Source organism: Podarcis filfolensis (genome assembly GCF_964270895.1).
Source record: "Podarcis filfolensis genome assembly, chromosome: 13".
Classification (NCBI taxonomy): Eukaryota; Metazoa; Chordata; class Lepidosauria; order Squamata; family Lacertidae; genus Podarcis; species Podarcis filfolensis.
This window is the reverse complement of record NC_139615.1, coordinates 19,803,653-19,826,242: the sequence shown is the minus strand read 5'-3', so window position 1 is coordinate 19,826,242 and position 22,590 is coordinate 19,803,653. Positions and strand designations below refer to the sequence as shown.

Genomic DNA, 22,590 nt, shown 5'->3' with positions numbered 1-22,590 from the left:
TATAGCTAGTGCAGTAGACATGACAGCTAGTTTCTTAACCATTCAGCCCGGAGACTGAGATCCAGCTCCGAGGGCCTTCTGGCAGTTCCCTCATTGCGAGACGTGAGGTTACAGGGCCTTCTCGGTAGTGACACCCACCCTGTGGAACGCCCTCCCGTCAAGCAAATAAACAACTATGTGACCTTTAGAAGACATCTGAAGGCAGCCCTGTACAGGGAGGTTTTTAATGTTTGATGTTTTACTGTGGTTTCAAATTTGTCGGAAGTTGCCCAGTGTAGCTGGGGCAATGCAGTCAGATGGGCAAGGTACATATAAAACCAAACAACAATAACAACTTTTAGGGTGTCCTGGTTTTTACTTTTTGAAATATGGCAATCCTAAAGGACAGGGATTTATCAGAAACAGCCAACCAAAAAAGAGATTATTGCCAGTAAGGAGTGACCAAGGCCTGAACAAGACTTTTTCTGCCTGGGGCAAAGGACAAGATTTTCCACAAACAAAATACAACCAAAATGGCGGTTGAGCTTTACTTCTGTGCTGGCCATAGGACACTGTCTTCCACCACACCCCATTAACTGAGGTCAACCTAGAGCAGGTCGTAGGATACACACAACTCTGCCCTTCCACACATTGCTGCCATTCCCGGCCCCCAACATTCTGTTGCCTGAGGCGGTCGCCTGGCTCTGTCTAACGGTAGAGACAGTCCTAAGTCCTGGATAGCTGGAACTGACCTGCTGCTCCCAGGAAAAGGAGGGTGGTGATGATGATGGAGAACCCCAAAGCTCTCATGTCTTGTCTCTGATCTCTGCCCGTCAGTTTTCAGCCTTTTCGCTATCGGAGAGCTGCAACTGGTGCAACGGGGCAAAGGCTTCTCCTGAACGTAGGCCGGAAGTCGGAAGGGCACTGACCAGGAAAGGCCATCTATTGGGGTGGAAGAGGAGAAAGCAGCAACCTCACTTTGCAGGCAGCTGCAGCCTCTTTTCGATGTGCAAATATTTGCAGCCCTTTTGAACTCCTGAGCCAGGTTAGTTGGTTGTAGTGAAAATAACAAGTGTCCCTGTAGCACCATAACGAAAATATACGTTAGATGACTCAAAGGGGAAAGTTCTGCTGAAAGACTTGGTAATCTTGCAGCCAAGCACTACGAAAGCAGCAAAAGGCTGAATTCATTGGAAGTTTGGTATCCAGAAACGTGGTCAATCGCTTCAGCAGAAAAAATAACACACAAGATGAAAGCATTAAGGAAAACAAAGGGGCCTGACAAATTTAGAGAAATGTGGAATTGCTGTATTTAATAAATAAAAAAAGAAAACAATGTTATCCCAGCTCAAACTCATGGTAACTGAACTTGGATAATGGTATTCCTTCCATGGGGCTGCATTTCTCCTTTGTTCAGTTGCTCTGTTTCCAATGGTGGTTTTGTATTAGGTTTTTGGCCTTGCACCAACTCTGTTGTTAATTGACCTATATTTTGCTATTGCTCCATTATGTATGTTTGTTTATAAAATTAAATAGACACAGATTGAAATATTTTCTGGCATCATCATCATCATACACTCCAATTGATTTGCCAGGAAGTTTCTTTCTTTCTTTCTTTCTTTCTTTCTTTCTTTCTTTCTGACCTTTCCCTGGTAAAAATAACTGACCCTATTGCTGTGGGGTTTGTTAGGGTTTGCAGCACTGAGATTTTTCAGGGTTTAGCTTTCTCCTCCTGGCCTACCAAGTTTTTAAAGTGCTGGTGGTGCAGGAGGGGTTGGAGCCTAATTACAGTGGTACCTTGGTTTACGAACTTAATCCGTTCCGGAAGTCCGTTCTTAAACCAAAGCATTCTTAAACCAAGGCGTGCTTTCCCATAGCAGCGGGGGACTCACTTTACAAATGGAACACACTCAACAGGAAGCGAAACATGTTCTTATTCCAAGGCAAAGTTCACAAACCAAAACACCTACTTCTGGGTTTGCAGCATTCTTAATCCAAGTTGTTCATAAACTAAGCTGTTCTTAAACCAAGGTACCACTGTACTGGAAGCTCTGGAATGCCTCCTCCCCACACCCTTATACAGTATGGCTAGTAGCAGCCTCTCATATTCATAAGTGTGGAACAGCTACTGAACATTCTTGTGGACTAGTAGCTTTGGTAGTCATTTCCAACATTTGCTTTCAGCACTTGGCATTGAAGCAGCAGCTATGGACGCAGAACAACTTAGGACTCAGTTTTCCCCAACCAGGATTCCAAACTAGCAATTAAAAAGTAGGAACACACTTTCCCCCTCCTGCTCTTTTTCATACCCAAACCCTTCTCTTTCAGTTTGTAGCAACAGCCACCATGCAGGAAGGCTGCCCCGTCATTCCCTTGGCAAGAGCTTTCTCCATCTGGACTGCAGCTTTTACAAGCTGTGGGGGAACCAATATTTTGATGCGGCCCAGAGCTCCTTCCTTGATGTTCCTTTATAAGATGAAATAAGGAAGCAGAAAGATCCAGTATTTCAAAGGCTCTTCTGTTAACAACCACAATGAACGGCTAGCATCAAATGTACCTTACAAAAACAAACCAACCTTCACCCACCTAATTCCATATTCTGCATTTACAAAAGTCAAATCCTGGGTCCGGTACAAATTATACAAATAATTCATGCCTGGTCCTGCCATTACTGAACTGAAGAACAAGGGGAAATGGCACCTCCTTTGCCACCAAAGGCTTCAAAACATTCTCTCTATTCTGATGTTCAGTGCTGACGCCCAAACAGCACTGTCCACAGCCAAGAATGATAGAAGGAGCTATAAGCAGGTTTGGAGGAACACCGAAGTTTGCAGAAGTACGAAGAAGGGTTTAGAAAAAGACACTGCATTCAATGACAGCACAGGGTCAAACTCTAGAGTTCACAAGTCAAACCTGCAACAAAATCTTGTAGCACGGGTGCTCCTGTTCACTGCTCCAGTCGGTGTGCAACACCCTCCACAAGGACACTCCATTCCATTCCCCTCCAGTCAGTCCACATTCTGGGTTGCGGCCAAGTAACTTCTAATCAGAGTATACCCATTGAAATTGATGGACACGACAAATTTATATCTATAAATGTCCATGATTGTACTCTAATTTGGTTGGATGCAGCCCAGAATGCTGACACACCGTGGCGATGTTGTGATGACTGACTGGAACAGGAGAACTCCCCACTAGAACGTTTTGTCACTGGAGGATTTACTTGTGAACTGCGAGCCGAAGTCAGACAGATTTCTGTCACATATACCTCCACCTCTGCTGAGGCCATCTCCTGCGAAACGTCAAATTCTGGTGACCAGGTGTAAATCAACAAGGCGCTTTGGCTAGTTGTCTGGCGAGATGCCGTCAAGGTGCAAGCATATCAAGAGCCTGAACTTGTTTGTAGATCTACCAAGAGGGAGGCTGGCATCAGCCACGCAAAACTGGACTCATTAATGTCTGGGGGTGACTATATGGTCCCACATCCTTCAGGTGGTTGGAGGAGTCCGCAAACTGAATTCTTGTTGTCAGGTAACAACAACCTGACATGATTTGACTCCCAACCCCCTGGGCAAAGCTCCTCAACTTATAATGCTTGCGGGACAGGCAGAAATCCAACAGGAGAAGCTCCTCTTTGGCACATCTCTGTGCGAGCAAAAGGGTTTACCTGCTGAATTTTTGCCAGACACCCAGCAGCTAAACACACAGGACCCCGGCCAGAAACAAACCTGGCAACTGGTTATCACAGGCTCAGATGTTTTCTCTGCAGGTGGAGAAGGCAAGACGTAATGTCTTGGTTGGGAGTTGTAATCATCATGGCAAGTGAATTTCCTCCCCCATTTAACAAACAGGTAGTTTTAAGGGGACTGGCAGGTGTAAAACGGGGGGAGGGGGAACCGACACTCTTCTCACACACTAACACACACACAAGCTCTGTGGTGCCGCCTGTTAGATCTGACCTGTCAGCAAAGGAAAACAAGAGATAATTACAGGGTCTGAGGATGGACCTATATAACGGAAGAGTTTGCCCTCCCTCCCTCCAACAGTTCTTTTTCCAGGTGGCGGAGACCATGAGGCTCTCTGTAGCCCTGGCACCTTGGATTCTCCTCCTCATCCAGGATATTCTGCCTCTCACGTCGGCCCAGGAGAGGACTCTGCGCTTCGTCTCGCTGGTACACAGGAGGGTGGGTGGCAGGAACTAGGGCGCCTGGGTTCTCCGGGAAGGAGCAGGGGTCTAGTGCTGCACAGCAAGAGAGAAAGGAGCCAGAGTACTTTGGGAGGAGTGTGAGGCATAGCTGTCAACTTACAGATTTGAAAATAAGGGACCAGCAGCCTCGAAAATAAGGGATCTGCCGCCAAAATAAGGGATTTTGCTTGTACATAAATCCGGCACTGATGAAGCCATGCTGCTTTTGCTGCGACTGACTGTGTTTGCAGGGGGTTGGACTAGATGATCCTAAGGGTCTACAACTCCCACCAAAGAAGAGTGACAGACAAAACTCATGAACGACGTCAATATGGCAAAGCTTACAGGCAGAATTAGAAACCAGGAAGAGGACCTCTCTAATAAAGAATGGGGAAAGTTTATAATTTATTTGAAAAGCTATTGTAAAGAGTTACATACATTGGTAGGATTGACAGAAAACTTGTAGCAAAAATTTGAAATATGGATGGACAAATGATTTATAAAAATAGAGTTATGAAAGGGATGCAGAGGGGCAAATCACTACATTAAGGTGCTGCACTGGTTGGAGGGTATGCTAAGCAGCACGTCAGGGCTGCCCTCGTCCTGGTGCGAGGAGTTCCACCGGGCCTTCCCCGCCAGAGGGGGGGGAGGGAGAGAGACTCTCACCCACGCTGCCCGGCATGAGGTGGTCGCGGCGGCGGCGCGGCCGCTGAAGCGCCGCCCTTCTGCGTCCCTCCCCATCCCCTCCTCTTCCTCCTCCCTCAGGCCGCCTCCTCAGCTGCCGCTGCCGCCACCCATCTCCTCATGACGTGCCCCTGAGGGGGAAAAGGGAGAGATGGAGACATGGCAGCTCGTGCGTGCGCTCTCTCTCGCAGCGGAGGACCCCGAGCCGCTGCTTCCCTCCCAAGCCTAAGCATGAAACCCGGGAAATTTAAGGGGCATCATCAATAAGGGACAGCAGCGGGACACGGTGCTGGGATAAGGGAGTTTCCTGCCAAATAAGGGACGGTTGACAGCTATGGTGTGAAGTCTACGGGGTCAGAGATGGGAAGCAGAGCTTCTGGATTCCTTGAGTCGGGAATGAAGGGGGTGCATTCTGCTCCAAGCAGTGAGTTGCCTCTCTTTCATTTCATATATTGCTATATCCCACCTTTCAGAATATAAATCCTACTGAGGTGGCTTAGAACTGACATTCAATTACTTACACACACACACACACACACACACACACACAGTGGTATCTCGGGTTAAGAACTTAATTCATTTCGGAGGTCCATTCATAACCTAAACCCGATCTTAACCTGAGGTACCACTTTAGCTAATGGGGCCTCCTGCTGCCGCCACCTGATTTCTGTTCTCATCCTGAGGTAAAGTTCTTAACCTGAGGTACTGTAACCCGAAGTGTTTGTAACCCGAGGTACCACTCTGTGTGTGTGTGTGTATGAATGACTTTGATATTTAATTAATTATAAAAGTATGTCAGTATCCTGTATCATAAAATATCAAGGTGGTGTACATTGTTAAAACAGGGGGGAAACCAGTGTTTTTAAACAATAAAAACACAGAAAAACGTTAAGGAGACTGGCTATTGAAAAACGCCAAAACTTTGTGTTGTTTCCAGTGTTGGTCAAATGCCACTGAAATTAATGGACCCTAAGTTAGTCGTGCCCATTCATGTCAATGGATCCAGTCCAAGTCTGTCTAACCATGGTTACAACCCCATCATGGTGGGTGGGACAGTTCTGTACTGGAAGGGCACCAGAGATCTGTGTCTGCGCTGGGCACAGAGACACATCACACACCCAGAGACTTGTAGCACCTTAGAAACTAACACTTACTGTGGCATAAGTCTCCATGCACTTAAGACCACTTTGTCAAATACCTGATGCTGGCACCCCCCCTTTTTTTTACTGATCGGTCTAATAGCTTGTTTAGTCTCAAGAAGGGTAATAACATACTAATTACTTTACCCTGACTCACCCAATCCCTGGCCACTTTGAATGAAAATGTATTCCACAGAAGTGCCCGAAAGACTGCAGGCTTGGTATTAGGAATACACCCTTAAGGGGTGGGAGGGGAGCGTTTTAAAGGGATAGTGTGAAAAACAAGTATTAGGCCTATTATGAAATATATATATGCTCACACGCATAGGATGGTTCTCTTGTAATGCATCAGATCTGAAGAGGAGTAAATAGAAATTTGTATTTTTAATTTCTTTAAAGGGGTAGTTTTTATAGCACGAGATGCTATAAAACAGAGTTGTTGTTTTATATATGGGATGCACAATTTATAATAATACCCGTATAAGCACATATTTGTTTATTTTGCAATACACTTGGTGCATGTCACGTAAACTCAAAAGTAAAAATTATAAGGTGGCTGTGGTTGCTTTTCTTTGCCCCTCACTTGTAAATGAATTGGTGCAGGCATCTTGTTCCTGGTTTACAGACTGACCCTCCAGCAGTGCCATCTATTACAGAAAGGGAAAACACGTGTCTGTTTCTATGCATGTGTGTGAGAGAACTAGATAGCAAAGGGTGTGTGTGTGTGTGTATAAGTGCAATAATATGGAAGGTAAATCACAGTAGGTCCCATTTTGCAGGCCAGGATCACAGAATCATAGAATCTTAAAGAGTTGGAAGGGACCCAAGGGTCATCTAGTCCAACCCTCTGCAATGCAGGAATCTCAGTGAAAGCATCCATTGCAGATGCCCATCCAACCTCTGCTTAGAAAACCTCCATGGAAGGAGAGTCCAGCACTTCTCATGGAAGTCTGTTCCACTGCCGAACAGCTCTTACTGTCAGAAAGTTTTTCTGAATGTTTACTCGGAATCTCCTTTCCTGTAACTTGAAGCCATTGGTCCAGAGTCCTACCCTCAAGAGCAGGAGAGAGAAAAAGCATGCTCCCTCTTCCCTGTGACAGCCCTGAAGATATTTTAAAAGTCCAAAAAGATTCCTGGTCCTGTAGGTTAGAAATTTGAGGGCAAAACTATCACTCGGTTTGCCGTATGTCGCTGTTCTGACCCCCTTCTTCTTTCTTAGGTGTATCGCCATGGTGACCGATCCCCTCTGGGCACCTACCCCACGGATCCCCACAAAGTGGCACCCTGGCCACAAGGCTTCCAGCAACTCACTGAGGTGGGGGCTTGCGGGGTGTGTGTGCGTGTGTGTAGAGGGGTGGGATGGGCACTGGAGGCAAATGGGGCACTGCCCCGTCTGGCTGCCTTTTTGCTGTACAACCAGTTAGGGGCTGGCTCTCTCTGCCATTGGCTCAAGCTCCACCTGTCTTCTGCCCTGCCGATCCCCATGGTCACCTCCAGCCACAACCTGGGGAAGGGGGAGAAAGGCACTTGCCAGAATTTCCATGACTGGAGTTTTTGTGTGAGTGAAGGCAACTGATCTCAGCCTTCGCTTTGCACTGGAGCAATGGGACAGCCCTGTTTTGGAGGACGCTTCAGATCTTTCTCTCTCCCCCCCCCCCCAACTTGCCTTTTTCCTTTTGTCTGCTGCAGGTAGGTATTTTGCAACAGAAGGCACTGGGACGATTCCTCAGAGAGAGATATGCTGGCTTCCTGAGTGCATCCTACAAACCACAGGAGGTAAATATCCGTTTGCTTATTTAATAAAGCCAATATATATATTCCACACCAGCACCCAAGAATTCACAAGGCAGCAAATATGAATACAGTAATAAATATATATAAAGCATGCAACAATTTAAGTATTAGCTGACATGCAAAAATAAGCAGCAGCAGCACCCCCAAAATGTATCCAAACCCATAACACCAGCTCCACCCACCTTTTAAAAAGCTAATGGGTGGTGGGTGAAGCAAGAGGGGGAAACTGGGTGGCTCTAGAGGCCCAAGTGCACAATGGAGGCTTTTGATTTTTACATCCCACCTTTCCTCCAAGGAACTCAATGAGGCATACACAGATCTTCCCCTCTCCATGTTATTCTCACAACAACCCTGTAAAGTAGTTTAGACTGAGAGATGGTGACTGGCCCAGGGTCACCCAGTAAGTTTCATGGCTGAGTAGGAATTTGAACCCTGGTCTCCCATGTCCTACTCCAATACACAACACTGGCTTCCCAGGCTATGTTCCAGCCACACAAAAGCCCAAAGCTTCTACGCTCCCACCAACACAACTCTATTGTCCCTTCAGGCAAGCAAGCAACATTAGCTTCACAGGTCAAAGACACATTCCAGCCAGGCCAGAGCAGCTCGAGAGGGTGTAGTGGAGGCCAGTGAGATGTGTGGGCTTGGAGAGTCCCAAGGACAGGATAAATAGCACTAGGAGACAGCCAAGGCTTTCACCCACCTTGAGGCTGACCAACCATTATGCCCCTTTCTAGATCTATATCCGCAGCACAGATTACGACCGCACCTTAATGAGCGCCCAAGCCAACCTGATGGGGCTCTATCCAAGCTCAGATCCAGAGATCAGCTGGAGACCTGTTCCCATCCACACTGTGCCTACTAAGTATGATAAGGTAATCCTTCGCAACTTGCCCAGATTTTACTGGTTCTTATCAGCTGCTTCTCTGCTTTGTATTGAGTTTACGTGGCATTTTCTTATATTGCTTTTATTGAACACCATCCTATGAGTCTTCCATTGCAAGGTGGTCTATGCATGAAACAAATGTATTTTTTGACAGAGAAGCTAAGGGAAGTGTTTCCTGAAAAGGGGAATGCCACTTCACGAAATCCAACTTTATCAAGAATGAATTTCTTTCTGGCTCTTTTATTTTGATGTCTTGCCACATTTCTGTATGAGTTCCGTCTAGGCCCTCCATTTTCATTCTGGTCAAGCTTAAAAATTGGGACAGAGACTCAGTAAGTATATTTACCATTTAGACCAGTGTCGTGAAGTCTACCATTCAATCCACTACACCAGCCTGGTAATCTGGCAGATATTTTGACCTATAATTCCCATCAACCACCTGCTGTCAGAGGCTGATGGGAATGGTCGGCCAAAATATCTGGCTGACTCCAGGTTGCTGAAGACAGCTCTACACGGCAGCCTTTTTTGAGCAAAGCAGGAGTATGTGGATGTGAAAGTGAGATTCAATCAGTGTTCCTGCTTCTGAAGTGTAGCTCCATAGTTTACATATGGGAAAGAAAAGAGGGGTCAGCTTTCCCCAAGAATCAGATTTGTCTGTCTTTTCCTACCCCACACCTCACAGCTGCTGAAGCCGCCAACCCGGAACTGCCTACGATACCAACAGCTGATGGGAGAGACAATTAATTTGCCAAGCTATCAGGCTAAAATGGAGACCTGGAAGGTATCAGGGAAAGATGGGGTTGTCTAGGAGGGAGGGAGGGAGGGAGGGATTCCAAAGCCAGGATTTCTTCTTCATCCAATTCATCAATCCAACTCTTTGCACCCATTGTAAGAGGAATGCACCATCTGGAGGGGGAGTCTTGTTCTCTGCCTTGATCACTCAGAGGATATATATGTACTACAAACTTAAAGCAGGTTTTATACCACTTTAATTGACCTGGCTTTTACCCAAAAAAATCTTGGGAAATGTAGCTCAGCAGGGATACTATAGGGATCCAAAGCGCGCACACACACAACTGAGAACCACGATTCCCAGGATTCCCTGCATAGTGAATTACATTAAACCAGTTCTCATCTTGTCTTGTGTTGCCATCGACAAGAAAACTGACTGCCTTCTTTTGCTTAAGGCAGCCCTTTGTTTACTTTTGGAAAACTCTGATGGCCAGTCTAGCACCCAATCTGAGTGTTTTTATTATTCATTTAAAATATCCATATACCACTTTGTGGGGCAAGAATCCAGGGTAGTTTCCAAAAAATTAAAGCTAAAGCTTTTGAATGTAATAAAAAACATTAGTAACAACAACAGATACAAGGTAAAAAAGCAATACTTTAAAAAAGTGCCCAGTGATGTAAAGCAAGCATGTTTATTCAAAAATAAATTACTCCTAGGTCAGCACTTGTAACAGCCTTTGCCAACCCTAGTGCCCTTCAGCTGGTTCAGACTACAACTCCCACCAGCCCCAGATGGCACCTTGTTGGGCCTGAGGGCACATTCAAGAAATCTAAGAAACTGTCATGGGAACCACCCATTTCACAGAAGAAAAAACTGATGTTCGGGACCAAAAAACTCTACACAGCCCAAAATAAACAAAAAAGAAGGCACACATACAGTTTTAAAATATATACAAATTTGAGAAAGGCAGGGGCCCTTAGGCCTAACTTAGTCATGTTTATTAACTCTGATGGGTCTAGTCTTGAGTGAAATGAACACTGAATACCATCCATAATGGGTCTAATTGTGGTGCAACCCTACATGGAAGTGGGTTTTCAGAAGCCACACCACTTGCAACATTCAGGCCTATGTCGGTTTACATGGACGTATACTGATGTTAGTAAGATCATGTAGGATAGTGGAACTAGCTTCCTCCAGGCGAAGCCCATTGAAGTTCCAATCCGTTAGCTAATTCTTCTTCCCCCTTCCCTCCCTTCCCAGGGCTTTATGAGAGAGATGGCAAACCATACAGGGCTTAAACAGGAACAGCTGACCCTGAGGGGCCTTTGGAGGGTCCACGACTCCCTCTTCTGCCAGGTAGGCATACTGCACCGCATAACAGCCTCACCAGTTTGCCTCCAACCATACCTTTCTCTAGTGTTTTTTCTTTCCTTGCAGAAAACACACAACCTGACCTTGCCCAGCTGGGCCACGCCACAGGTCCTGGCCACCCTTTCAGAGATGGAAGCATTCAATGTCGAAGCCCATGTGGGAATGCATGCAAGCCAGGAGAAGGCCCGATTCACTGGAGGTAAATTTTAATCAATTTTAGAGGATAAACATTCTAACGCTGCTTTGACAAAACACAGTACTGGGGGGAAAATTGAGGATCCGTTCACACGGCACCTGAAAATTCACTATTTTCCAGTTCAATGTGTTCCCCATTGTCCTCCACAGATCCATACCTGACCAATTTGTGTGTGGGTCATGACATTTCTGTGCTTTTCTTTTTTTGTTACTATGGTTTTTCTTCTACTCAACCCTTCAACTGTTATTAATGGTGCACACCCCAGTGCTCAGCACATGTGTGTGCTTGCATGACTCATTTTCATATGCAACACGGCACCCCCTTGACCCCCAATTATTTGCAGAGCTGCTAGTTTTGTGCCTGTTGGGTCAGTTATTCTTTGACATACCATAGGACACCCCTCAGTCAACAGTCTCTCTCCCACCTTGCAGGGATATTACTTGGTGCTATCCTGAGCAACTTCTCCAAAGTAGTGTGCCGAGATCTGCCCCTGAAGATGATCATGTATTCTGCTGTAAGTCTTTCCCCACCTTAAGACTTCAGGGGGACCATGTGGGAAGATTGGGGGGGGGGGTTTAAGTGTGTATAGCAGTCTGTCTGTTTAGAAGGATCTCTGGGCTATTTAGTGGCTTCACTGCAGTCCTTTTTGAAAGTGCTAAAAATAGTCTCTCTAAAACTACAACTATAAAACTAAGCCTGCAAACTATGGAACAAACTTATCACATGAAGGGGAAACAGGAAGTTCCTGAATAGCCCCCTCCATGAAGATGAGGGGGAAGCAAAGTAGTATCATCTAGTCTGTACATGAAAAAGTGGCATGTTTTAGGGAGTGGGGGGCATAGCAATATATTGTAAAATGCAAATCAAAAAAACATGTTGGCTACATTTTTCCTGTTCACCTACTTTTTAGCACGACAGCACCTTAATCGCTCTTCAAGGAGCCCTGGGCGTTTATAATGGTCCCCCTCCACCCTATGCTGCCTGTCATGGGTTCGAGTTCTACCAGGAAAGCAATAAGTAAGTCTGGTTCCATCTGTGGGGTAGGAAGTTTCTCTTGTTTTGCTGGGTGTTGAATTTGCTCTCCATCACAGAGAAAGGTTTGGTGTGCATGTAAAAACTGTACAGGTGCTGATGAACTAATGATAATCATCCTGGTGAAATAAAATGCTGGCAGTATTTTAAGAAGCAAAAAAATGTCCAGCCTTCAAGGCTTGTGAGGGTGAGCTTAAAAGGCTTATACTTGCAGCAATATCCCAGGGAACAGAATGTGCTCAGGCTTTCCGCTTCCTCCAACTCTGTGCCCAATAGAACAAATTATGTACAATTGCTTTTGCATGAAGAACTGAAATTTTTACGTGTTGAAAAAGCAGCTTATACATGCCCCCCCCCCCCGTTCCTTTTGTGGCTCCGCTATCCTCCCACAACTCAATGGTAGACACATTACTTCACATGCAAAGGATCACACAGGTTCAATCCCCAGTATTCTCCAGGCAGGGCTAGGGAAAGGCTCCCTGTTTGAAACCGTGGCATGTTTTCCCTTGTTTTTTAAAATTAAAAGCCACCTTTCGGAGTACGGTAAGTGTTCTCTGTCCAGTTTTTTTTTATTTTTAGTTCTGACTTTGATATAAGGAAACATTATTATTCCTACCCTTTCTTAAAAGTTGTCCTCTCCAAACCAAGTAGTACACTATTCGGAGGGACTCTCTCTCTCTCTCTCTCTCTCTCTACCAGCTCCTAGTATCCCTTGCAGTATTACCAGCTGCCTCCCAGCGACTTGTCAGCACATTTGCAGTTGCTGACGCATTGACACAAAGCATGCAAGGCACAGCATAGTTAAGAGGCTAAGACAGTACCGGAACATTTTGAGAGACACTGCAGGAAGGAAAGCACCAAATTATCAGAGCCAACGTTTAGCAGTGCGGGGTTATGGGAAAAGGTGAAGAGTGCAACCTTTACTAGGCTCCTGTGTTTTCCATCTTTCCAGCTCCTTCAGTGTATCCATGTTTTATCGGAACAAAAGCAGCCACCAGCCCCACACATTAGCCCTGCCTGACTGCCCCACACCTTGCCCACTGCCTCTCTTCATTCATCTTACGAAGGCAGTCATCCCGCTGGACTGGGATGCCGAATGCCAAAACCCTCAGGCAGGCACAGGTAATGCAAGGTCTTTTCCCTCCCCCTGGGCACAGGTTCGCACTGACTCTCCCACTCACACCTGCTCAATTCCTTTTGCAGGGCGCACCGTAACAGCGCTGGCTGTGGCAGTAGGCCTGCTGAGCACAGCATTAATAGGAGCAGGCATAATGTATTGGAGGAGGTGATGGGAAGATGGGCTCATGGCAACCACCAATCGCCCTCATGGGAAGAGAGAACGGCCTCTACATGCTGTGAAGTGTGGTCCAGTGGCTGGAGCCAAGGGGGGCAAACTCAGACTCCATCCACAGAAGCTGATGGTCCAAGCAGCACAGGCAAGAGGCACATTTACTGTAGGGAATTATTAGGAGACTTAAAAATAAAGCAAGTAGTGCAATGATTTGAGTACAACACTGTGTGTACCTTTCTGTCAGACATGGCAAGGAAATTCTTATACCTTCACATTTAGAGGGCCCCATGCTTTTCATTTTAGTATGTAATCTGCTCTGACAGACATACACCACTAATTTTTAAAAACAGAGTTGGAAGGGACCCTGAGGATCATCTAGTCCAACCCCCTGCAATGCAGGAATATGCAGCTGTCCCATATGGGGATCGAACCTGCGACCTTGGTGTTATCAGCACCACGCTCTAACCACCTAAGCTGTGCTTAATGCCTTGGGTTCCCCACAAAAGACTTCTGTGGTAGATCAACATCTGGATGGCCAGTTTTCTGTACCTTCCCAAAAAGATGCCTGCATGTGAAAAACATTAAGTACAACTATGCAAAGAATAAAAGATCAAACCTATCCATTCTGAAGGAAATCAGCCCTGAGTGCTCACTGGAAGGACAGATCCTGAAGCTGAGGCTCCAATACTCTTCTCCAATGAGAAGAGAAGACTACCTGGAAAAGACCCTGATGCTGGGAAAGATGGAGGGCACAAGGAGAAGGGGACGACAGATGACAAGATGGTTGGACAGTGTTCTTGAAGCTACCAACATGAGTTTGACCAAACTGTGGGAGGCAGTGGAAGACAGAAGTGCCTGGCGTGCTCTGGTCCATGGGGTCACGAAGAGTCGGACACGACTAAACGACAACAATGCAAAACCACTTATCGTTTCTACATTTTATTGGAAAAAGTAAATGCTGCACAGAATAACACTGTCCCTGCCTGGAGGCATACAATCCAGGTTTTGTTTTCCCCAAGTTGAAAGGAGTACATGCCAAGGTTGTGCAAAATGCATCATTCTTGGCAAATATCCCCAAAGATATTCATGCTGCTTCAGAATCCAAGGTGAAACAAACAGCCTTGCTTTGGAGGGTGTGTATGGCTTATGATCATCAATTTATTTAGAGCATTTGTACCCTGCTCTTCAACCAAGGAGGTTACCAGCATGGCTTATATGCAATCAATAAAAGCAAGGCAGTTCCTGCTTGCAGACTTACAATCTTAAAAACACAACACACAAGGGGAAACGGACAAGGAGGGAAGAGGAAAGAAATTAAACTCAGGTACCAATCCTTAAACAGTTTTTCTTTTAATGACCAACTGGCACAGTTCAGGGGTAGGAGGTGCCTGATACTGCCAATATTTTGGCAAAGCTGATGGAATAATCCCTGCTTCTGATGGAAGCTCAACTCAACTGCTCTTAATAGAAGGCTGCAGTGAAGAGCCAAGCTACTTGGTTCTGAAACCAAGAAACTTGCTTGAAAGAGTAGGAGGCTGGTGATCAAGCAGAGTTGGGGGGAAAAGGTGTGTGTGCAAAGGCTGTTTAAATGATGGAAGGCAAAGGAAAAAAATCAGTGGATCAAAAAAAAAATATATGTATCAGTGACTTGCTGATAGTCCAGGAGATTCTTTCAAGATTGTGGGAAAAACCCATCCATTTCGTTTTGCTGCGGGCATCCAGCTTGGCTGAGGCTGGGTGGGAAGAAATATGCCACATGAATTAGCAACGCAGTGCCTAGGGAAAGCCCAAACAGGATATGACGGTGCTTTTAAAAGGCTGCTGACTGAATCTTGAAGGGCCCTGTACCTCGGTCAGAGATAGTGTAATGTTCTTCTGGAATAATGGGACTATCCCTGTACAAGTTTATTCAGGAACTTTAGTTATTCCCTCAGCCCAGCCCCAGCAGACTAAGCCTTTTGGCCCCATGGAATACAAATCCAGTAAGAGAGCATTTACTTCCAAATTTAAAGGCTGTTAATTTTTTAAAAGACGCTCCCTGATACATGCCTCAGCGCTACAAAGCACATACAGTGAAGTACAACTTTCCTGCCTCTCAAAAGAAATGGGAGGACTGACCCCTGTCTTGCAAAAGAGGCCCCCTTCAACACAACCTTGGCATAACCCTTAAGGATCAACCACTGTGTTTTTCAATGCCCAGATAATCTTTCCTCTGCCTTTCCTGCCCCGTTCTACCTGTGAGCAGTCAGGACAAGGAACCAGTTGCATCTTCCTGCTCGCAAGAGCAGAGCTCAGGTGTTCCCATATCTGGAGAAAGAAAGCAAACAAACCATGTTGGCAAGACTTTTTTGCACACTATCCACAAGGTGTAGCCTAGTTTCAGTTTCACAGATCACTCACTACACATATTGGATTTCATGCCTGCAAGCACATTTTCCCTTCCTGCCACTCAGTTCTTCTTTTAAAAAGAGAGAATATGTAAAGAAATTAGGTGCATCACAATTTCAGGAGTAGCCAACATGATACTCCACACTATTGCTGGGACTGCAGTTTCCACCCTCCCTGGCCATTTGCTATGCTGGTGAGGGCTAACAGGAGCCCAACATTTGGAGGACACCATGCTGGTGACCCCCAACACAAACTTCAATATCTAAAAAGTTTTGGCAAGTCATGGGTATTGCTTCTCCACTGAAAAATCCCACTTCTCTAAGCAGCTTTAAAACGGGGTGGTGGTGGGGCAATCTGGACAGCATGATACACTGGCCCCTTACCATTAAAATTTTTAATTTCTCCAGCTTAACAGAAACGTAGTCCCATACTTCCATAAGCTGTAACACACACAAACTTTAGCTCTAAACAATAGGCAAAGCTCAACTGCTGCATTGTGACATTCCTAAGCCATTCATGCTTTACAAGCTGATGGAGTGAGAGCATTAATACTAGGAGACCATCGTTGTCCTTCTGCAGACACACTAAATGCACAGCCAAGTAGGGACTTCTCAGATCCAGAACCCCTCAGTCTTCTGGAGTGTCAAGTCCCCAGAAGGCACCCAAATCGTCACAGCAATCGGAGCCCAGTGCTGACATCATTGGGGTATCTCATGTCCCACTTCTAGGAACTGCACTAACTCTGTTCCAATACCCCTCTTTCGACTTGTCATTAAGTGAATGCTCACCAGCCTTGGCTGCCACTGAAGCATCTAGATTCAACTTGCAAGGCAGATATTCATCTTGGGTATATCATCAGGGTCACCTAACAATAAAAGTAACATAGTTAGGAGCTGGGAATGCATGGGACTATTCCCTATATCAATCCACCACCACCCCTACCCAAAGCTATGCTGTACACCTGGATGAGAAGATGAGAGCAGAGAAAAACAGCATCCCAAAAGATTTTCACAAAATTCAACTAGTGCCGCCGAGGGCGAGGCTTTCATTCTCTAGTGTTTTGCCATTGTATCCTCTGCAGGAAGTCCCAGCTGCCACAACTGCACACACGTGTCTCAAAGTTCAACACACAGACCTAATCCCACCAGAGCCTTCTCCCCACAACCTCAACCTCTCAGGATCAACAGGGATTCTGCTCCTCAGTCCCCCATGATGTCAAAGGCATGGGGGGCACTGTCATCGTCATTGCAATCCGCGCCCAGTGCTAACATCATTGGAGGAACCCTGTGGCCACGGCACTCCCACCTACACACAGAAAAGCTCTCCTGCTTTACCATGCACCCCAATCTCCAATGGAAGGAAATTTGGCCCATATAAATATAGGACTTGCCAGACCTTGCATGGAACCCCCAACGAATGCACCGGCACACTAGAGGGGGAGATGGTGTTTCACTCTTTACTATCTAACTGAAGTGCCCAGAAAACCTACAGTAGCTCAGGATTTCCCAGGGCAACAGTCTGAAATTCGGCATGGCAACACTTACCCAGCACCACAAGTTCATCAGGTCACTGGAGGCCCAAGATGGATGCTCCATTTTAAGCAGGAGATAGACAAAAAGAAGTACTGCTGTAGGAAGGGAAAGCTGGTTAGTAAAATAAGCCACTAGAGGCACTCTTCCGGAATCCTGCCTGACAGCACACTACATTCCTCTTATACCAGTCCCTATATACACCCTTGTCTGCCAGTTTCAGTCAAAATCCCTTTTCTACCCCCCACAAATTCCCCCGTTAACTACCACAGGTATAGCCAGGATTTTTGCCGGGGGGGGGGGGGCAGAACCTCAGTTAGCCATGTATTTTTATTGATTTGGGGGAGGCAGCTGCCCCTCCCTGCCCCCCTCAGCTACGCCCATGCCAACTACACTAGGGCCCTTAACTAAACCCTTTTACAAAGCTATTCTCCCTTACGCTGCTGAGCCTCACCAACCCTCCTTTGACTTTAAACAGTCAGCATCTTTATACAAGTCTTTAGCATTACCGCAACCCCTTCCCTCTTTACTGCTACATTCCAGTTTATTCCCCACACAAGCCCTACATGCCCTTTCCACTATGGGTCCCTCTCTACCTATCTGCACCCTAACGCCGCCTCTGCAACTCCACCACCCAGCTCTGATTCTAAACCTCTTCCTCTCCCCCGCAACAGAGAGCCTAGCAGCAGAAGCGGGCGGGGGTACAGAGAAACCAATAAGGAATAAGCAACCCAGTTATTCGGCCGGCCCGCCCGCCTTTGTATCGCGCAGTACCTGCGATCTCCTGCACGCCGCCATTTGAAACAGGAAGAAGATTGGCCGCACGTGGCCCTTTTATACTCCCGCTTCGCCCCGCCCACACCTTCAGAGTCCGAACTCGTCAACTTTCCCGCGCGGCCGCCGTCCTGCGCGTGCGCATAGCTGATGAAATGGAACGCAGGCCTTGTCCCTCCCCTCTCGTAACTGGGCGCGCGTGCGCAAGGGAGGGGAGGCAGAGGAAGGCGGCGTGGGGTTCTGCTGGTGGTATTTGCGGGATTGTTTAGTGGCGGGAGATTCTGCATAGAGAAGCAATTTTGGCTGGTAGCCAAGGAGTCGAGGGTTCAAATGTCTGTTTGGCCCTGAAGCCCAGCGAGCTCCCTTCGGCCTGTCAAAGTGTCTCACCTTCCTCACAGGGTTGTTGTGACTATAAAATGGGGAGGAGATCCGCTTTGAGGTTTTATTTTCTTTAATACAACCAAGCGGTCATGGGCGTGGGGCAGCTGCCCCACCCACCCCAGATCATGTAAAACAATAGAAATGCTTATCTAACTGATCAGTCACGTCGATTCTGCTCCCCCCTCCCCAAAAAACCAATCCTGGCTACGCCCATGCAAGCGGTATATATATGTTTTAGTAAATGAAAACAGTGCACTCCACCTTGAGCTCCAGAAAATAGGTGAGATAAAAATGTGAAAATAAATAAGTGCTGCTGCTGCTGCTGCTGAAAGAGCAGTGGGTAATCTCAGTAGTTTTAAACCCTGGATTTAATGGTATTAATATGAACACCCCCACCCTTTTACATGGCCATATGCATTGCGAAGCATGCAATTTTGGGATAGCTCAGTCGGTAGAGTGTGAGACTCTTAATCTCAGGATCCTGGGTTTGAGCCACACCTTGGGCAAAAGATTCCTGCATTGCAGGGGCTTGGACTAGATGACCCTCGTGATCCCTCCCAACTCTGATTCTAAGATCTCTCTTGCCACCATTCCATGTTTTGCAAGACTTTTGCATTGCTATGTTACAGCAAAATACAAAGAGTTTAAAAAAGTGATACTCTGAACATGTGCAATTTCAGACTGTACCTTTTCTTAAAGCATAGCACTGTCCTGACTACCATAGCCACTTCTGTTGCTATTCTGAATACCAGTTCCTGGAAAGGTAGGAGGGAAGAGTGCTCTTGTGCTCTGGTCCTGCTGGTGGGCTTTCCATACGCATCTCACTGGCCACTTTGAGAACAGGATGCGGGGCTAGATGGACCACAGACCTGACCCAGCAGGCTCTCCTTATGTTCAGATTTATTCAGCCCTGGTGACACGGGGAGCCTGTGGAAGAGGTGAGACTCAAATCAAGACCCAAGTTGAAATCTCCATCTGCAGTACCAGAATTGGGTCTTCCCTTGCCCTTTTGTCTCAGGTTTTGCTCCCTCTCCTTCCTCCTGAATGTAACATTATTTCCTGTAAATTTATGCCATATTCTCTCTCACCATGACTGCATCTTTGACGTCTTCTTAATCTTCTACAATGGAAGTGAAGATGGTTCCTGGTTTCTTTCGGTTCCATATTTGCAATTCTGGAAGATGCAGGCAAGATTATTGTAAATGGGTGGGAACTGAACATCTATGCACCCCAAAATAAGTCGTCTTGGGCACATGCTAAGGGGAGAGGGATGTATGATTTGGATCAGCTGTATAACAAGACAAGCAACAACAGAAAGAACTTTTATTTACACCATTCAATTTGCAAATAGAAATGCTCTTTATTATCTATGGAACCACCCTGGGGCGAGATGGGAATTACAGTATTGGAAAGATGATACATAACTGTATTAGTTAAAACTACAGTAACAACAGTGATATATGGAATTTGATGGCACAAAGTGGAGATGACTATTCACTTAGTTGGCTTGACTCTGAAAACTAAGCTAGTGCAATATGAACATAGTGTCCAGATCACAAGAAGGAATCTCTCCACTGTGTGGGGAGCGGGAGGCCCTAGGCTTCAGCCTACTTAGCCTATACATAAATCCAGCACTGCCTTAGTTCCACTCAGAGTAGATGCAATGAGGTGAGTAAACTTAGCTAAAAAAGGTAAAGGACCCCTGACAGTTAAGTCCAGTCGCGAACGACTCTGGGGTTGCGGCACTCATCTCGCTTTACTGGCCAAGGGAGCTGACGTTTGTCCGCAGACAGTTTTACAGGTCATGTGGCCAGCATGACTAAGCCACTTCTGGCAAAACCAGAGTAGCGCACGGAAACGTCGTTTACTTTCCCGCCGAAGCAGTACCTATTTATCTACTTGCACTTTGACGTGCTTTCGAACTGCTAGGTTGGCAGGAGCTGGGACTGAACAACGGGAGCTCACCCTGTCGCGAGGATTCCAGTCGGCAAGCCCTAGGCTCAGTGGTTTAGATCCCAGCACCACCCGCGTCCCTAAACTTAACTAAACCATCTTAATTAGCGCCACTGGGTCTACTCTGAGTAGGACTAGTGTTGACTACAACCTAGGGTTGCAATATTTCAAAAAGTGAAATATATTTTTGAGCTATTTCTGAGGACATGGGCTGCCATACGTCTGGATTTTCCAGGACATTTTTTTTGCTAATTTTCCAGATATGTCCGGACATGTGGCAACTCTACTACAACCAAATGTTACTAGCATTTAGCACTTCTTGTAGGAATTGCTGAGGTGTAATGGTGCTGGTTCCTCTTTTGTCCCAGGGAGGAATGTATGAATTTGCACATCTTTAGCAATGTGTTGGAGGAGGCTTCCCATTGCGGCTGCAAACATTTGGCAGGTGGCTTGAGAGAAACTCTCAGTTTCCATCTTGAATGCCAACCACAGTACCAAGTAGAACGTGCCCAGCCGCAGACTGCCAGCTCATCATAGAGCCATGTACGGGAAAATGATACTGCTTTCTATAAATCTTGGAGGATAACAACCACAACGTGACCCCTTCCACCAGATATATCCAGGTTCCAGAACGTCTAGTGCCATGAGGTCTGTATGACCCCATTTTATCTTAGCTGGAAGTAAAACAAATGTGTTTTACCTGTCACAACCCTTTGACTCCTTTCTCTCTGCTATATCTGGGTCACTGGAAAACTCATGGCCCTTTTAATGTTGCCCACTTCCTGAGAATTTCTGGTATAGCATCCAAAAAAAGAAAGTTCCAGTCATTTTCTTCGTAGTCTTTGAGCAAACCCATCCTCTGGGTGGTTCATGCCCTCAAAATCGCAGCTGAAACCAGATATGGCCCCGAAATAGACAGTTTGTTAATTCCTGCCCTCAGAGGCTGAGCCAAGAGATGGGTGTGGGAGTCGGATGGGGGGCGATATTTATAGGATGCGTCTAAGAGAAGAAGCAGAATGAAGGCAAAGTGGCATCCTACTCTTCCCCAGTTTTTCTCCGGAAGGACAGAGTGGGGCTACCCCCCTCACTTCTGTTTGTTTCGTTGTAGTGACCTCCAACAGCCGGAGTGGGTTCTTGTGATAGTCACACTGTTTTATCTACAGCGGTCAGGTGACAACAATGCACAGGGAGGGCTAGACTTCTGTGAGGCTATCTTGCCAATGCACAGAATACAACAACTTATATAGCATTTGGAATCTCGGGAAGCTAAGCTTTCATTTGTACAAAAACAGTAAGTGCCTAGTCCTTATGACTGTGGAGAAAAAAAGGGTAAGTTGTTTTATATTAATGACAGCCTGTGGTAAGTTGATGAAACACCCAAAGACATTGGAACTGGCTGCTCCTGTTCCCCCGTTTTTTTATACACCTCTTGCTCTCTGCTCCTAATGTTCCAGATGTCCCCATTTTCCTCCTTCAGTTGCAGTTAGGTAATTTTAGATTCCAGACTTGGCATGGTGCTATGCCCTCCCCCTCCCCTTCCCCCCACTTAAGCTGGTGATGGGTATTACTTCAAAATGAGGTAAGCCAGGTCTGCTAATCGTTCTGCTAAGTGGGGCTTCTACCCAAAAGCCCTGAGTGTACCCCGCCCCCCCCCACAGAGAGAAAACATTCTGAAGTCCAACACACACATGTACACACACACACTTCAGATACTACAACCGGGATTATGTTTGCAAAGAAAATATTTTTTGCTACTTTTGCTTACTGCCTTAATTTATTCCCGTTGCACCAATCAGTGATTTTGGATTGTAGGCAGGGATGGGTGAACATGCCCATTTTGGTTTCTCTCTGTTTCTCATTCTTCCAATCTTAAATTCAGTTCTCTACATTTCCACAACTCTCTGTGATTCTTTTCTGTGTGAAAAGTCCTATGGAAAATTCATCAGCATGTTAGTACAAGTTTATCTTAATATACACATGCTTGTATGCAATTTTCCTCTAATATAGACACTTTTGCACAGCAGTTTCCCCTCAGATAATGTGCCTTTGCACATTATTTTCACTAATGTGTGTATTTATATGCATGCTTTACCCAGGTATATACATTTTTGTGCAAATGACTGGAGAACTACATTGCAAAATTTGGAGAAGTGCAGATTTTGAAGGATGGTTTGCATTTTGTGAATTCAGCAAACCTAGACAAATCCCCCTGCCATTTCTAGTTGTAGAATTTGTAGGTTTTTCCTGCCTTACAGTATTTGGGGCCATAGAACT

The 22,590-nt window shown here is 46.0% G+C and overlaps 2 protein-coding genes across 5 annotated transcripts in view; one reads left to right on the top strand and one right to left on the bottom strand.

The window, feature by feature from the left end:
- The window catches only part of LOC310746528 (integrin alpha-M-like), a 156,713-nt gene that overhangs the window by 6,361 nt on the left and 127,762 nt on the right, over positions 1–22,590 (bottom strand). Inside the window, exons 1-5 of one of the 2 annotated variants that reach the window (XM_083580396.1) lie at positions 17,983–18,010; positions 17,224–17,306; positions 16,468–16,544; positions 15,527–15,598; positions 732–921 (exon numbers count right to left, since the gene is read on the bottom strand). In XM_083580396.1, coding sequence (XP_083436522.1) covers positions 732–789 — 58 coding nt within the window. In that variant the 5' untranslated portion in view covers positions 790–921; positions 15,527–15,598; positions 16,468–16,544; positions 17,224–17,306; positions 17,983–18,010. Of the gene's footprint in view, positions 1–731; positions 922–15,526; positions 15,599–16,467; positions 16,545–17,223; positions 17,307–17,982; positions 18,011–22,590 lie in introns of those variants that run through there. The other variant, XM_083580397.1, reaches the window with a different exon arrangement.
- ACP4 (acid phosphatase 4) lies at positions 3,541–13,506 on the top strand. 3 transcript variants are annotated; one of them, XM_083580333.1, is made up of 11 exons: positions 3,541–3,830; positions 7,208–7,303; positions 7,678–7,764; positions 8,520–8,657; positions 9,351–9,449; positions 10,662–10,757; positions 10,839–10,971; positions 11,400–11,482; positions 11,879–11,985; positions 12,953–13,122; positions 13,204–13,506. In XM_083580333.1, the coding sequence occupies exons 1-11, from the start codon at positions 3,768–3,770 to the stop codon at positions 13,287–13,289; spliced, it is 1,158 nt and encodes a 385-aa protein (XP_083436459.1). In that variant the 5' UTR covers positions 3,541–3,767; the 3' UTR covers positions 13,290–13,506. The 3 variants fall into 3 exon arrangements, with proteins under 3 accessions (XP_083436459.1, XP_083436458.1, XP_083436457.1); XM_083580332.1 differs by lacking the exon at positions 3,541–3,830 and adding an exon at positions 3,970–4,151; XM_083580331.1 differs by lacking the exon at positions 3,541–3,830 and adding an exon at positions 3,970–4,151 and having other exon boundaries at positions 12,953–13,506.